The sequence below is a fragment of the Aedes albopictus genome, chromosome 1 (genome assembly GCF_035046485.1).
Source record: "Aedes albopictus strain Foshan chromosome 1, AalbF5, whole genome shotgun sequence".
Lineage (NCBI taxonomy): Eukaryota > Metazoa > Arthropoda > Insecta > Diptera > Culicidae > Aedes > Aedes albopictus.
In genome coordinates this window covers 161,330,365-161,345,023 of record NC_085136.1, presented here as the reverse complement: position 1 = coordinate 161,345,023, position 14,659 = coordinate 161,330,365, and the positions used below count along the sequence as shown (strand labels likewise).

Sequence of the window (14,659 nt, the reverse complement as noted above, 5' to 3'; positions counted from 1 at the left end):
TAACACGTGACATTCGAGGGTTCTACAATTTGCGCAAATCCATGTAAAACATCAATATCCCAATATTAAGCAATCCCAGACGTGTCAATTTGTTTGAGTGTATGAACTATTAGACAAGAATAGTCGTCTAATTGCCTGCTGGGTGGAGAAATTCACAGTGTAAAAAGCTTGCCCGCCACCGCTAGGTTCGCTGCTGTCGATTTTTAATGACCAGCGCCTATTTTTCTAATGATGATGTCTATCTGTTCTGTGATTTAGTACTTAGCGCGGTGCCCCACGCCGGGCCGCCATACCTAAGTATGGACATTGCAACACTAGCCAGAAGATTGCGCTTACTGGTGTACACCGCAGAGCTATTGGACATTATCCGGGGCAGTGCCACTATTGCTGTGGAGGCTCTTTTGCAGGCGTAATCAACGTGGCTACCGAAGGTAAACTTATCGTCCATCATCACCTACACAGATCACCGCTTACTGGGAGCCTTAACCTCAACACTTCGTCGTACATGATATTCCATAACATCGGACCCAGGTTGAAACCTTGCGGGACTCCTGAGGTTATGTGAAAGCACTTCTGACCCACCTCCGTGTCGCAAAACAGTACTTGATTCTGGAAGTAACTTCCGAGAATCTTGTACATGTACCCGGGTATCCCCAGACGCAGGAGCGCATCGGCAAGAGCCGCTAGGTATTTCTTACATCCAGAGTCACTACTGCACAGTGTAGAATCCCTCTTCTCCTTACACTGGAACGCTATCTCGGCGGTATTTGTTATCGACAGGATAGCGACTACGGCCGACTTTTCCTCCCGGAACCCGAACTGGTTGCTCGAGAGACCATTTACACTCTCAGTGTGCTTCAACATTCTATTGAGGATGATCTTTTCGAGCACCTTCCCCACCGTGTCGATCAAGCATATTGTTCTATATGCCGACGGCTAGTTGCCCTGCTTTTGGCAATAGAACCAGGCTCTGCCGCTTCCAAACTTCTGGGAAAACTCCCTCGTAACGCCAGCCTCAGTTCCCGGCTGTCCTACAAAAGGATACCAAGGATGACGCATCATGACGCGCAAAAATCCCCCCGATTATCCTCTCCGAAGTTTCTGGGGATTGCTTAGTAGCAGCCGTTAAACCTCTCGTCTTGTCCATCACGATCCTGTAAGCATCACCAAACGGATTCGCATTGGTACTCTGACAGAGATCCTCAAAGCAGCGCGACTTTAGCAGCGGCGAACATCATCTGCCATTTGCTTCACTCATACTCAGTTCATACTCGTTGCATCCGCCGTCTAGCCCGTAGGCAGGCGTGGCGCAGGACCGCAACCGCTTGAGTCCACCAGTAAGCTGGTGGCTTCCCATTTCTAGGGTGGACTCGCCTAGGCATGGTCGCATCGCATGCTCGCGAGAGCATCGTCAGCAGCTCGTCGCCGTCTAAACCAAGTAAGTTTTGCTCATGGTGGAGTGCTTTCCTAAATACTCCTTCGTCGGAGTATGATGTCTTGCACCTGCGAGGGCTTGGCCTTGGCCTAGCCACCTCTTCCTCTACCCGCCGCCTGCTGTTGTTGTAGTCGATTATAGCGAACCGCGAGGTGATCGTTGTGAGTATAGCTATTGTTTACTTTCCAGTTCGAACTATTTGTTAGGCCCGGACTACAAAACGTAACGCCAACAATCGACTCCGCTCCGTTCCGACTGAAGGCACTCTTGATACCGACATTAGTCAAGTTGACATATAGAATGGCCAGTGTCTCTAGCAAGATCTTACACCGATGGTTCGTAAAACGGCTTCCCCATTCCACGGACCGGCATTGAAGTTACCTGCTATTCAGACCCATCCGCGAGCAATTTGCCGTTACCAGCGAGTACTCGGTATGGGTCCGCTATGCTGGCGATATTCATCACTACTCAGAAACTGCCTGACAAAGCAGTTGATGAGCTGCGTCACAGTTATTCTGCTTCAGCTGCGTTACCTGCACTGTGATTTGTTCACTTCTACTTTTTTGAATGCCGGGCACCTTGGACCACCCGTTGGGTGCCTGTTGTTCACGGATTTCCTGGAACAAATCAAACACGTGGCATGACTCGTGCAGACTTGTGCCTTATGGGCTTCGGCGTCGTATCGCCTGCACAGAATGCTATTAACAGGGCCTTTACTGTCCCATGAATTGTGTCCTGGTTCCAGAACCGCTGATTTTTCCTTCTTTGAATCGCTGATTTTTCCTTCTTTGAATCAGAGGCTGTTCTTTCGAGTTATACTTATGCGAGGAATAGTGACATGGTCACTTAAGTTCATCATTTATTTTCGACCAAACGGCATTTGGCCAAACGGCATTCGGCCAAATGACCCGGAACCAACAAGGTTAAGCCGGGAATCCAGATTTTTATTTTATTTTATTTTTTAGAAATTGTCCAGTAAATTGCAAAAAAAAATCTGAGAAAATCACTTAGGAATGACAAATGGAATTACCAAAGCAATTATCAAAGAAATTCAAACTACTGACACAAACAATCTAAATAATTACCGAATAGATTTTCTAAAAATATCCTATTTTTAAGGTGGAGCGGGACAAGATGGGTAACCTAAGGATTGTTTTTTTTACCAACATGAAATCTTGTTGAATGAGCAGTGTTAGTACTATAAATTAATTGTTCAAAAATGAGTATATGTTCATTAAAAAACACACACACACAGAAAATGCATACTAAAGTACGTTAAGTATTCCAGATATGAATTATTTAAGGAATTCATTCGAATGAGCGATGTGTGAGAAGTGTGAGTGTATTTATTTCTCTTTAATGTGCTTAGCTCAGTCATTTCACATACCTGCGGAACCGGTGGTAAATCCAAGTCCAGCTCCACCAACGGACAGGAACCTCGATGTTGTTGAATAAACTTTGGCTGATAAGGCTCCAGCATTCGGATTTTCCCCCACCGGTGGAAGAAAAGCCCGATAGCGCCTATCCATAGTATAAGTACAAAAATAACAATGAGTGCCTCTTCAGGCCTTACAACTATATTTGGTCCGGATCCTGTAAAAACACAGAAAGAGAGAAGAAAAAAAACAGAATGGATACAGAACATTCGGCAATTATCCTGCTGTCACAAAAGATGATCGAATACCAGTTGAGAATGGGAACAAAAAAAAAAACACGTCGATGCAAATTATGTTGATGGCGGTAGCGTAACCGTAACATGCCCATTCAGCAATATGCTTCAAAGAAGCAACCCCGTTCATTCAACAATCAGGCACAGGAGTACCAATTTGAATAAATCATGGAAGTGAAAAAAGAAATACATTCATGCTTGAGCCCCTCCAGAACGTAGGACGAACCAACGACGATGGGACTGTAAATATCAGACTGGATTAAGTTCGGTTCCGTGGTTCACGATGAGCTTATCGTTTCCCCCGCGCTATACAAAATCCCTCCGGCTCTCTTTTGTACATGACACGGGAAATTGTGGGAACATCTTTTTTTTTTTGTGTGTGTGATTCGGATCTACTCTGTCTGGCCTGGCGGCGGCTGCTGCTCATCCTCCCACTCATGGGAGTGTCTTCATCAGTGAGCGTAATTACGAAAATGAGCTCTGGAAAATGTAATATCCGCCAGCGGGGGGTTCTTCTTTAGCAATTTTAGCTCACTTTCGCATGACTGACATTCCTGTGCAGTGGCGTTCAATTGTGTGCGACATGCGTTAAAACGAGATTTATCTCTATTTTATGGAGATGCCATGTCGAATTGAGACAGACATTAAATGAAGGGAAGGCGTGAATATATAAATCTCTTGAGCAATCATTGAATTGTTTTTTGCTGGATCCTTCTGAGCTGTAGCGGGTGATGGATAACTAGTCATTTGCCAACATTTTTGCTCTAATTTGAAGCTATTTAATGGAATGGGATTTGGATCTTCTTTCTTTTATCTTGTATCTTTTATCTTCTATCGTTTAACGTCTATCTTCTATCTTCTATCTTCTATCTTCTATCTTCTAGCCTCTATCTTCTATCTTCTATCTTCTATCTTCTATCTTCTATCTTCTATCTTCTATCTTCTATCTTCTATCTTCTATCTTCTATCTTCTATCTTCTATCTTCTATCTTCTATCTTCTATCTTCTATCTTCTATCTTCTATCTTCTATCTTCTATCTTCTATCTTCTATCTTCTATCTTCTATCTTCTATCTTCTATCTTCTATCTTCTATCTTCTATCTTCTATCTTCTATCTTCTATCTTCTATCTTCTATCTTCTATCTTCTATCTTCTATCTTCTATCTTCTATCTTCTATCTTCTATCTTCTATCTTCTATCTTCTATCTTCTATCTTCTATCTTCTATCTTCTATCTTCTATCTTCTATCTTCTATCTTCTATCTTCTATCTTCTATCTTCTATCTTCTATCTTCTATCTTCTATCTTCTATCTTCTATCTTCTATCTTCTATCTTCTATCTTCTATCTTCTATCTTCTATCTTCTATCTTCTATCTTCTATCTTCTATCTTCTATCTTCTATCTTCTATCTTCTATCTTCTATCTTCTATCTTCTATCTTCTATCTTCTATCTTCTATCTTCTATCTTCTATCTTCTATCTTCTATCTTCTATCTTCTATCTTCTATCTTCTATCTTCTATCTTCTATCTTCTATCTTCTATCTTCTATCTTCTATCTTCTATTTTCTATCTTCTATTTTCTATCTTCTATCTTCTATCTTCTATCTTCTATCTTCTATCTTCTATCTTCTATCTTCTATCTTCTATCTTCTATCTTCTAGCCTCTATCTTCTATCTTCTATCTTCTATCTTCTATCTTCTATCTTCTATCTTCTATCTTCTATCTTCTATCTTCTATCTTCTATCTTCTATCTTCTATCTTCTATCTTCTATCTTCTATCTTCTATCTTCTATCTTCTATCTTCTATCTTCTATCTTCTATATTCTATCTTCTATCTTCTAGCCTCTATCTTCTATCTTCTATCTTCTATCTTCTATCTTCTATCTTCTATCTTCTATCTTCTATCTTCTATCTTCTATCTTCTATCTTCTATCTTCTATCTTCTATCTTCTATCTTCTATCTTCTATCTTCTATCTTCTATCTTCTATCTTCTATCTTCTATCTTCTATCTTCTATCTTCTATCTTCTATCTTCTATCTTCTATCTTCTATCTTCTATCTTCTATCTTCTATCTTCTATCTTCTATCTTCTATCTTCTATCTTCTATCTTCTATCTTCTATCTTCTATCTTCTATCTTCTATCTTCTATCTTCTATCTTCTATCTTCTATCTTCTATCTTCTATCTTCTATCTTCTATCTTCTATCTTCTATCTTCTATCTTCTATCTTCTATCTTCTATCTTCTATCTTCTATCTTCTATCTTCTATCTTCTATCTTCTATCTTCTATCTTCTATCTTCTATCTTCTATCTTCTATCTTCTATCTTCTATCTTCTATCTTCTATCTTCTATCTTCTATCTTCTATCTTCTATCTTCTATCTTCTATCTTCTATCTTCTATCTTCTATCTTCTATCTTCTATCTTCTATCTTCTATCTTCTATCTTCTATCTTCTATCTTCTATCTTCTATCTTCTATCTTCTATCTTCTATCTTCTATCTTCTATCTTCTATCTTCTATCTTCTATCTTCTATCTTCTATCTTCTATCTTCTATCTTCTATCTTCTATCTTCTATCTTCTATCTTCTATCTTCTATCTTCTATCTTCTATCTTCTATCTTCTATCTTCTATCTTCTATCTTCTATCTTCTATCTTCTATCTTCTATCTTCTATCTTCTATCTTCTATCTTCTATCTTCTATCTTCTATCTTCTATCTTCTATCTTCTATCTTCTATCTTCTATCTTCTATCTTCTATCTTCTATCTTCTATCTTCTATCTTCTATCTTCTATCTTCTATCTTCTATCTTCTATCTTCTATCTTCTATCTTCTATCCTCTTTTTGTATTTTCTATCTGTTCCAATATTACTTATGTTCTTTATGTGTTACTGTTTTGAGAAAACCATACTTCCATCAAATATTTTGGCAAGGAGAGAAATTCGCAGAACAAAATCCGGCTTCCATGACTTTCCCGGTAAACAGCTCTTAAAATTCTGTTGTATACTCGCCACTTGAAATATGCTTCGCCTACCGTTTCTGTACACAGCAAGCAATCACTGTTTGGACCACAATGGCTTAGCCCGGCATCGTCGTCGGGGCCCACCTCTAAGTAAATACGCTTTGTTGTTCAAGCTCCAAACGGAGCAAACTGAGCGGATGAAAAATTTCCCAGAAATATAATAGGGAATCGCGCCACTTGGGCGGTGGCTTCTATATTCGTCTGTTTTCCACTACAGCTCAGTCAAATTTGAACCAATTGACACAACTTTTGGAATGTGATGAGATAGGTATAGTATCTACCCGTGTACAACATTTCATGTCAATTGGATCAAAATTGACTGAGTTATAGTGGAAAACAGACGAATATAGAAGCCACCGCCCAAGTGGCGCGATACCCTAATGCTTTGCAACCGCCGTCAATCAAATATTTAGACTAATGATAAGAGATCCTGGGTGTTTGCTCTATTTTTGCCATCATACCCGGGAAGAAAAATCCCCAGGAATCGAGTGATTCGAGCTCGTCAGCAGCCATCGATTTTGCTTCCCACACTTCCAGCCAGGGTCGTATAATACTCAGTTGCATGCTTTCACTGAAATCAACCCCTCACCCCATTTCGAACCCTGACGGGGCGTGCTGAGACAGAGAGTAGGGATCCCTTGCTTCACGCTGCGTTTGATTATAATATTCTGCTCCTTTTCGCCAATTCAAGTTTTATACATACAACCGGATCCTTCTAGCCAGCCCGACCGAAGAAGCTTGCCGCCAGTTGGAAATGTTCGTTTCTATCCCACTTCGCTGTTGAAGGAAAGAAAAAATAAATTTATCCCTTTTGATCTCTGGAATTACCATAAGAAAAGCTTCGGAGCATTTTTCTTCAATTTCTACTATCTGAGATCATCCCCGTTTAGTGTGCTTTCTTTGCCCGTGATGGAATGCAAATAGGAATTGATGCCTTGGAAGCTCTCTTCTCTCCACTGGAACTGGTGCCAAATGGACCGAGAATCTTTGCACATATGAGTATGGTTCGTTCTTGACCAAGGAAGAGGTGTTGGTGTTTTATGGATGGATCGTTTGTCCTATTTTTGCTCGGTCGCCTTTGTTGATGTGTTTTCCAGACCGTTCGAGATATGATGACATAGATAAAAAAATACCTAGGTGCGTACCTTTCATAGTAGTTTTTGCTCCACGTGTAGCCGGTTTTTATTGATATTGATTGTGATTAAAAAAATATTGGATTGGATACACAACTAGGGAAAATGTTTTAGGATTTTGTTATTATCTAAATTTCTGGTCGTTACTGATTATAACAACGGCAATTAAGTATACAACTTTTGTTTCGGTTTACAACTTAACGAGTAACGTTGTTGCCATTTGTTACAGATGAGGGTACCGGCAGGATTACAATACAAAAATGAGCGCGTTAGTAGAAAAGATGGCTATCTATGAAGAACCAAAAAGCCGATCACGCAAGAATACCAAAGAGCCAATAATTTTTTTATCTCAAACTCATCGACTAAATGCAGAACGAAATGCAGCCCAACTAACTATGCAGTAAGCTTTCATAGGATACACACCAGATTTCACTGGCGTACAGCAGCACGTTTGAGTTGAAAGTTCGTATTTAGGTGGTGCGTTGATTGATTGGCTCTTTTTTCATGCATTTCTTAAACTCGCAAAAGCAGCCCTTTTTTTCCTTCTAAACCATAGGGGGAAAAATCTGCTCAACAAACACCCTAACAGGAAGGTTAGGGTAGTGTGGGGTTTAGGCCGTCTTCTACAACAAAAGTAAAAGTCAGGATTACTCTATCCTCGACCCACTAAAACACATTCCTATGGTCGCCAAACCCTTCATCTCTCCGGAACCACCAAGAAGGCATTGCTTCAGAGAGGGGTTAGTGCACATCGCACCCTCAAGGTTAGCTGCGTAGCCTGCAGCAACGAACATCGATGACTCGCTTTGGAGAGTCCATCACGGTAGCATGCTGGCGCAAAGCCAGTTCCCCGAGTGGTCCTCATCACTCCCTTTGTCCTCGAAAGGCGGGCAGTGTTGGGCCCCGCCCGCGCCCAACTGATTTTCAGACATCAAGAACTGATGCCCACGTGCAACCCGATCTGACCTGCTGAAGGCAAGGGTATCACTACCCTTCAGGCCCTATCAGCTGCACCAGAAGGTTGCTGACAGCAGGGTCTCCACCTGCCCCGACCCTTGCCGGGGACCCCTTTCCAACCGCGGGCTCGGATCCAACCCAGTAGACCGACGCCACTTAATCGATGTAAGGGTCGATCACGACCGCAGGGCACCGGTATGACTTACGAAGCTGACTCCGAACCCCTGGACCACCTCCTGTACTGCATCTGAACTAGCCATTCTCCGAGTCCACGCGCCACCTTCTCTGTAGCTCCCAGACGATATGGGTGAGAGCCGTTGAAACGGCGTTCCAGCCAAACTCATCCCTACACATCCTCTGGACTAAGTTGTCCGGGTTTGTGTCTTCCCCGCATGTGGCAAGCATGTGGTCACGCATTGTGCGAAAACGCGGGCACACGAACAAAACGTGTTGCGCCGTTTCCTCTAAATCATATCACACTGGGCATTCGGGAGAATCCGCATGCCCGAAACGGTGTAAATACTGTCGGAAGCATCCATGACCTGTAAGGACCTGTGTCAGGTGGAATGTAACTTCCCCATGGCGCCTATTAATCCAACTATCTACCCTCGGTATCAACCTATGGATCCACCTTTTTTTTGGTGGAACTGTCCCACGCGCGCTGCCATTTGACCATAGAGGCCATCCTGACAGTCCTGCGTATGCCTCTTGTGCCGCGCATTTCGAAGCACTCCATGTCCTCACTGATAAGAATGCCATACCAGTAATGACACAGAGAGCGTCGTGTGACACGGTACGGTAAGCGCTCGCAACCCTCAGGCACATAAGCCTGTAAGTACTTTCCAGCTTCCGTCGGTAGCATTTAGTACTTAGCGCGGTGCCCCACGCCGGGCCGCCATACCCAAGTATGGACGTAGCAACACTAGCCAGAAGCTTGCGCTTACTGGCGTACACCGCAGAGCTATTGGACATCATCCAGGACAGTGCTGCAATAGCTGTGGAGGCTCTTTTACAGTCATAATCGACGTGGCTACCGAAGGTAAGCTTATCGTCGATCATCACGCCCAAGTGTTTGACGGAGCGCTTTGACAGGATAGTGCACTCTCCTACACTGATCTCCGCCTGCTGCTCCGTCTTCAGGTTGTTAACAACCGTCACCTCTGTCTTGTGGTGAGCCAGCTCCAGTTTCCTGAACCGCATCCACGCCTCCACAACCTTGATCGAGTGGTTGGTAGTCAACTTTACCTCACCTTAGACTTCGAGCATAATGTCGTCGGCAAATCCGACAATCACCACTTCCACTGGGTACTCTAACCTCAACACCTCGTCGTACATGACATTCCATAACACCGGACCCAGGATGGAACCTTGCTGGACTCCTGAGGTTCTGTGAAAGCACTTCCGACCCACCTCCGTGTCGTAGACTTGTACATGATTCTGAAAGTGACTTCCGAGAATCTTGTACAGGTACTCCGGTATCCCCAGACGCAAGGGCGCATCGGCAATAGCAGACCAGCTGGCGCTATTAAACGCATTCCTTACATCCAGAGTCACTACCGCGCAAAAGCGAATTCCCCTCCTCTTAGGCTCGAGTGCTTTCTCGGCGGTTTTTGTAACCGACAAGATAGCGTCTACGGTGGACCACCCCTTCCGGAAGCCGTACTGGTTACTCGAAAGACCATTTTCGCCCTCGGTGAACCTCAACATTCTATTGAGGATGATCTTTTCGAGCACCTTCCCCGCCGTGTCAATCAAGCATATTGGTCTATATGCCGACGGGTCTCCGGGTGGTTTCCCCGCCTTTGGCAATAGTACCAGGTTCTGCTTCTTCCAAGCTTCTGGGAAAACTCCCTCGTCCAGGCATTTCTGCATAGCAGACCTGAACATCTCGGGAGCCTCTGCAATAGCTACTTTTAAGGCCAGGTTTGGAACTCCGTCCGGACCTGGGGCCTTACCTACGCTAAGGGACTTAGCTATCCCCGCAAGTTCCACATCGGTGACCCTCTCCTCATCGCCAGCCCCAGTCCCCGGCTGTCCTACGAAAGGAGGCCAAGGACTAGGATCATGACGCGGAAAAAGTCCTCCAATGATCCCCTCCAACATCTCTGGAGATTGCTCTGTAGGAGCCATCACAGCTCTCGTCTTGGCCATAACGATCCTGTAGGCGTCACCCCACGGGTTCGTATTGGCACTCTGACAGAGACCCAAACGCAGCCCTCGCTTTCTTGATCCGTTCACCTATGGCAAATATACTATATTAACAATATAGGTCACTCTTACGATTTTTTGGCGACACCTTTTTAGTGAATGTGGCGCCACCAAGCGTCAGAAGAGGTACTACTACACACTAAATTCATGCGCTATCCGAATGACGTTTATTCTGTCGAACTGTCATTGCATGGTGGGGATGCCCATTTCTTCTGAAATAATCGATTTTTTTCAACTACGCAAATTTAGAAAAAATTTAATTCCCTCTTCTTGAACAATTTCTGGCGTTTATTATCGTCGCAGCACCAAATCGAAGCCGCGACTCGCGCGATATGCGAAGTTGCAGATGAGAAGTAAATTTGAACCGATAAACGTTCATAACAGAGACTAAAACACAGACGACCCAAAGCGAACTTTCCGTTAGCGAGTTATGAACGGTATTTTCTCCGGAAATTACCCAAGAATTTCCTTGTGGGATCCCTTTAAGAATTACACCCTGGATTTTTTTTCTCCAAGATTCCTCCAGAAGCTCTTGGAGGATTCCTCCTAGAATTAATTTTCGAACTATTTTAGGAACTCCTTTCGGGATTGCTTAGGGAAAGCGTTCCAGCGTTCCTCCTCCATACTCCAACATTGTTTTTATCTGGGATTACATATCTCCAAGAAAAAAACGCAGTCAGTGAAATACTAGATTTGTAGTAATAAGCTGAATTTTTATATAATGAGAAAGTAAATTCTCCGTTGCTGCAATAAAATGGTAACTGCAATAATGGTAACAAAAAAGAAAGGGTTTTATGACTGCTTGTGTGATTTGATGCTGTTTGAGCAAAACTTTGTTGTATTGACGACGACTGTTTTAAAGACTTTCGAATAGTTTTGGCGTTTCAGTCTTTTCGGGGTCAAAAACAACTAAATCTGGAACTCGATTTGAAAAGGTCGTATGTGCTTTTGTCGATTAAAAATTCGATCAGTTGGATTCGCTTATTATGGCAAAAACCGTTGAAATTGAACAAAGTTGATACATACAGCAGAATCATCACAAAACAGGCTTTCCGTTCCATCATTTAAAGTCTCCAAAATATCTACCATATAGCCACCGACGAACCGACGTGACAGTGGTGATTCAAAAGTGTCCCCCCCCCCCCCAAATTTAACGGTCGACCACCGAAGCGAGCGATCGCTTCTGTCAAATCAGCGCAGACGCAAACCGTTTCCTATATGAACACACGGGGGTTCGGTGTCGAGCTATCAAATCATCGCGAGCCATTATAGAGGTAGCGATAGTGTTCGGCTATTTTTCATCATGGCGTCGCGGACAACTAATTTGAATTTATTTGTTCTAGCTGTCACGTCGGTTCGTCGGTGATATAGCTACAATAACTAAAATAAACTGATCGAATTTTATATCGACAAATGTACATACGACCTATTCAAATCGAGCTCCAGAAATGTTTTCTTCTTCCAACGTTTCGATCCTTATTGGATCTTTATTCGATTCCCTGAGGAAGATCCAATAAGGATCGAAACGTTGGAAGAAGAAAACATTTAGTTGTTTTTGACCCCGAAAAGACTGAAACGCCAAAACTATTCGAAAGCAAAACTTTGTGTAACTTTGTTGTTGTATTCTCATTTATTGCAACTTCAACAACATATTTTTTTTTTTATTCTTAATCACTTAACCTAATTTACAGCTCTATTGTCCACTGGGGCACTACGTGAGCAATTTCAATTGACAGCTGCACTTACATTTTGTACAGCGCCTAGATTCTATTCTACTTTATCGAACTGGTTGCCTTTCTGCTGCTTTCACTTTTTCTACTCCATTATGAGTAGCAGTTCGCCGATGTCCAGGTATCCGGGTTCGTTTGAGCCATGGGGCTCAGAAGAGGGTCAGTGTCAGTTGCTCTCGGGGGAAAAGCAACTGACGAAAAATTGCATGTGCCGGGGCTGGGAATCAAACCCATGACCATCCGCATATGAAGCGAAGGTGTGACCAACTACGCCACGGGCCCCGGCAACTTCAACAACATATTGTCGTCGCGGTTGAAACCCGAAGTTTCCCCACACGCGACATTCGATTTTTCTCCAAATCCATACGTGAAACCTAACGTTGGACGTAGTGCGCTGGACAGCGGATCTGGCCCTCTATCCAGCGCACTTTGTCCAACGTAGGTCCGACGCACAGTTTAGGAGAAAAATCGATTTTCGCGTGTCAATAATTCCAATTTTCAACTGCATGAACAATAATTCCATAAAATTTTGCTTAAGCAGCATCAAACTAGCCTAAGAATCATAATACCCATGAGTTTGCACCGTTTCAATGCAGAAACGGAGAGTTTAGCATCTCACCATACAACAAACCAACTCATTACTACAAATCTAGTCTTCACTTATTCCTTCTGGGAATCCCGGAAAAAAATACTTCTGAAGACATTCCAAATGTATAGAAATCTCGGAAGGAATCACGAAAATAATTCCTGGAGGATTTCTGATACTTCAAAAAGGGAACTTCTAAAGGAATCCTGGAAAGATTCCTTTGAAAAATATTTATTAAATTGTTCATATAAAATCGCGTTGGAGTTTTACAAAGTCACTTCGGAATTTCTCCGGAATTTCATAAGAAGTTCCTTGAAGAATCCCAAATCTTCACTCGGTGGAAATTCTAAAAGGACGTAGTGAATTCCGGAAGGAACTTTTGGGAGAGTACTGGTAGAAATCCCGGTTGAAATTCCCAGAAGGAGGAATTTTTGAAGGAACTTTTGGATAAATCCTTGAAACAACTCCTGGTCGTTCTTGGAAAATGTTGGAGGAATTCCAGAAGGAACTCCGGGAGGTATTCGTGAAAAAAACGCATGAGGGAATCGTTGAAGGAGCTACTGCAGGAATCCAAGAAAGACTCCTAGAAACTCCTATAAGGAAATCCTATAAGGAACTTTTTGACGAATCCTAGAAGAGAATTCTTGAAGATTCTTATAGAAGTAATTCTTGAAGAAACATCAGAAGAAATTGCTGGAGTAATTTCAGTTGGAACTCACGGGGGTCCGTCGAAGGAACCTCTGGAGAAATTTAAGAAAAAAACTTTAAATCAATCTCTGAAGGCACACCTGGAGGAATTTCAAAAAGAGCTCCTGAATGAATCTCAGAAAAAAAAACTCTAGAAGGAAACCAAGGAGAATGACATATCCTTTTCTAATCGGAAAATCCATATGCATATATCCGTTCCTAACCATTGCTAACTGAGTCGCAGGTGCAGTTAGACGCGGTTAACGACGGTTAGCAACGGATAAATGCGGATTTTTCCGGTTAGCAAAGGAAAAGAGAAAACTGAGAAGGAACTTTCGTTAAAAATCAGAAGGAATGCAGAAAGAACATCTGAAGGAATGCCTGACTCAATTTATGGAGGATTATCACTCTGCAGCAGGCGAATTTGCAGAATATTTTTACTAACTGAAGTTCACCCAGAAGCCCATGACTGTATATTTAAAAACAATGAGCTTTGCAAGGATTTCGCGACGATCGTGTAAATGTCCAATCTTTGACAGCACAATGTTCACACATCCAACAACAAAGCCGATTGGTCCGGAATAAAACAATCAGTATTCGAATAAACTCACAGTTCACTCCGGAAGAACAACGAAATTAATCGAAAATAACTCATTTTTTTGTAAGCACGGAACGCTCAAACGTTGAAATTATTAAGTTCGTGCATCGGTCCATTAGCTTGTTCAACCTTGGATCCTTGGATTCAATGTCTTGCACTCTGCCACAAGAAATTTGACGTGCACTTGGTTGGTGATCTTCCGGATTTTTGTAAGCTATTCAATCCGATGTATGTATGTCAGCGTGGACATTAAGAAAGATGATAATTTAAGCCATTGTCAAAGGAAAATAGCAACCACCAGGGCAAAATATAAGATAACTAGCTGTACCCGGCAAACTTTGTCTTGCCTACTGCGTTTTTTGACGTTTCAAGTCCCTAGCCAAGCGCCCAAGTTCCCGTTCAAAATCTATGAAAACCCGATTTTCAAAAACTACCAAATTTCCCATGTTTTAGGCCTCATAAACCTTCCTTGGGTGAAAACTAACAGAACAAAACTTAGACGACCCAAATCGGTCCACCCATTCGCAAGTTATGCGCGGTCCCACGTATGCCACTGCATTTTTATATATATAAGATTTTGAGGGTGAAAATTTTAAATTTCTAAGTGAAATGATTTCGGTGACGTTACAATGAG

At 42.4% G+C, this 14,659-nt stretch overlaps 1 protein-coding gene across 2 annotated transcripts in view; it reads right to left on the bottom strand.

The window, feature by feature from the left end:
* LOC115260728 (uncharacterized) overlaps positions 1-14,659 on the bottom strand; it is a 243,874-nt gene that overhangs the window by 12,011 nt on the left and 217,204 nt on the right. The window contains exon 2 of one of the 2 annotated variants that reach the window (XM_062845680.1): positions 2,823-3,028. In XM_062845680.1, the coding sequence (XP_062701664.1) occupies positions 2,823-2,915 (93 nt within the window). In that variant the 5' untranslated portion in view covers positions 2,916-3,028. Of the gene's footprint in view, positions 1-2,822; positions 3,029-14,659 lie in introns of those variants that run through there. The other variant, XR_009996239.1, reaches the window with a different exon arrangement.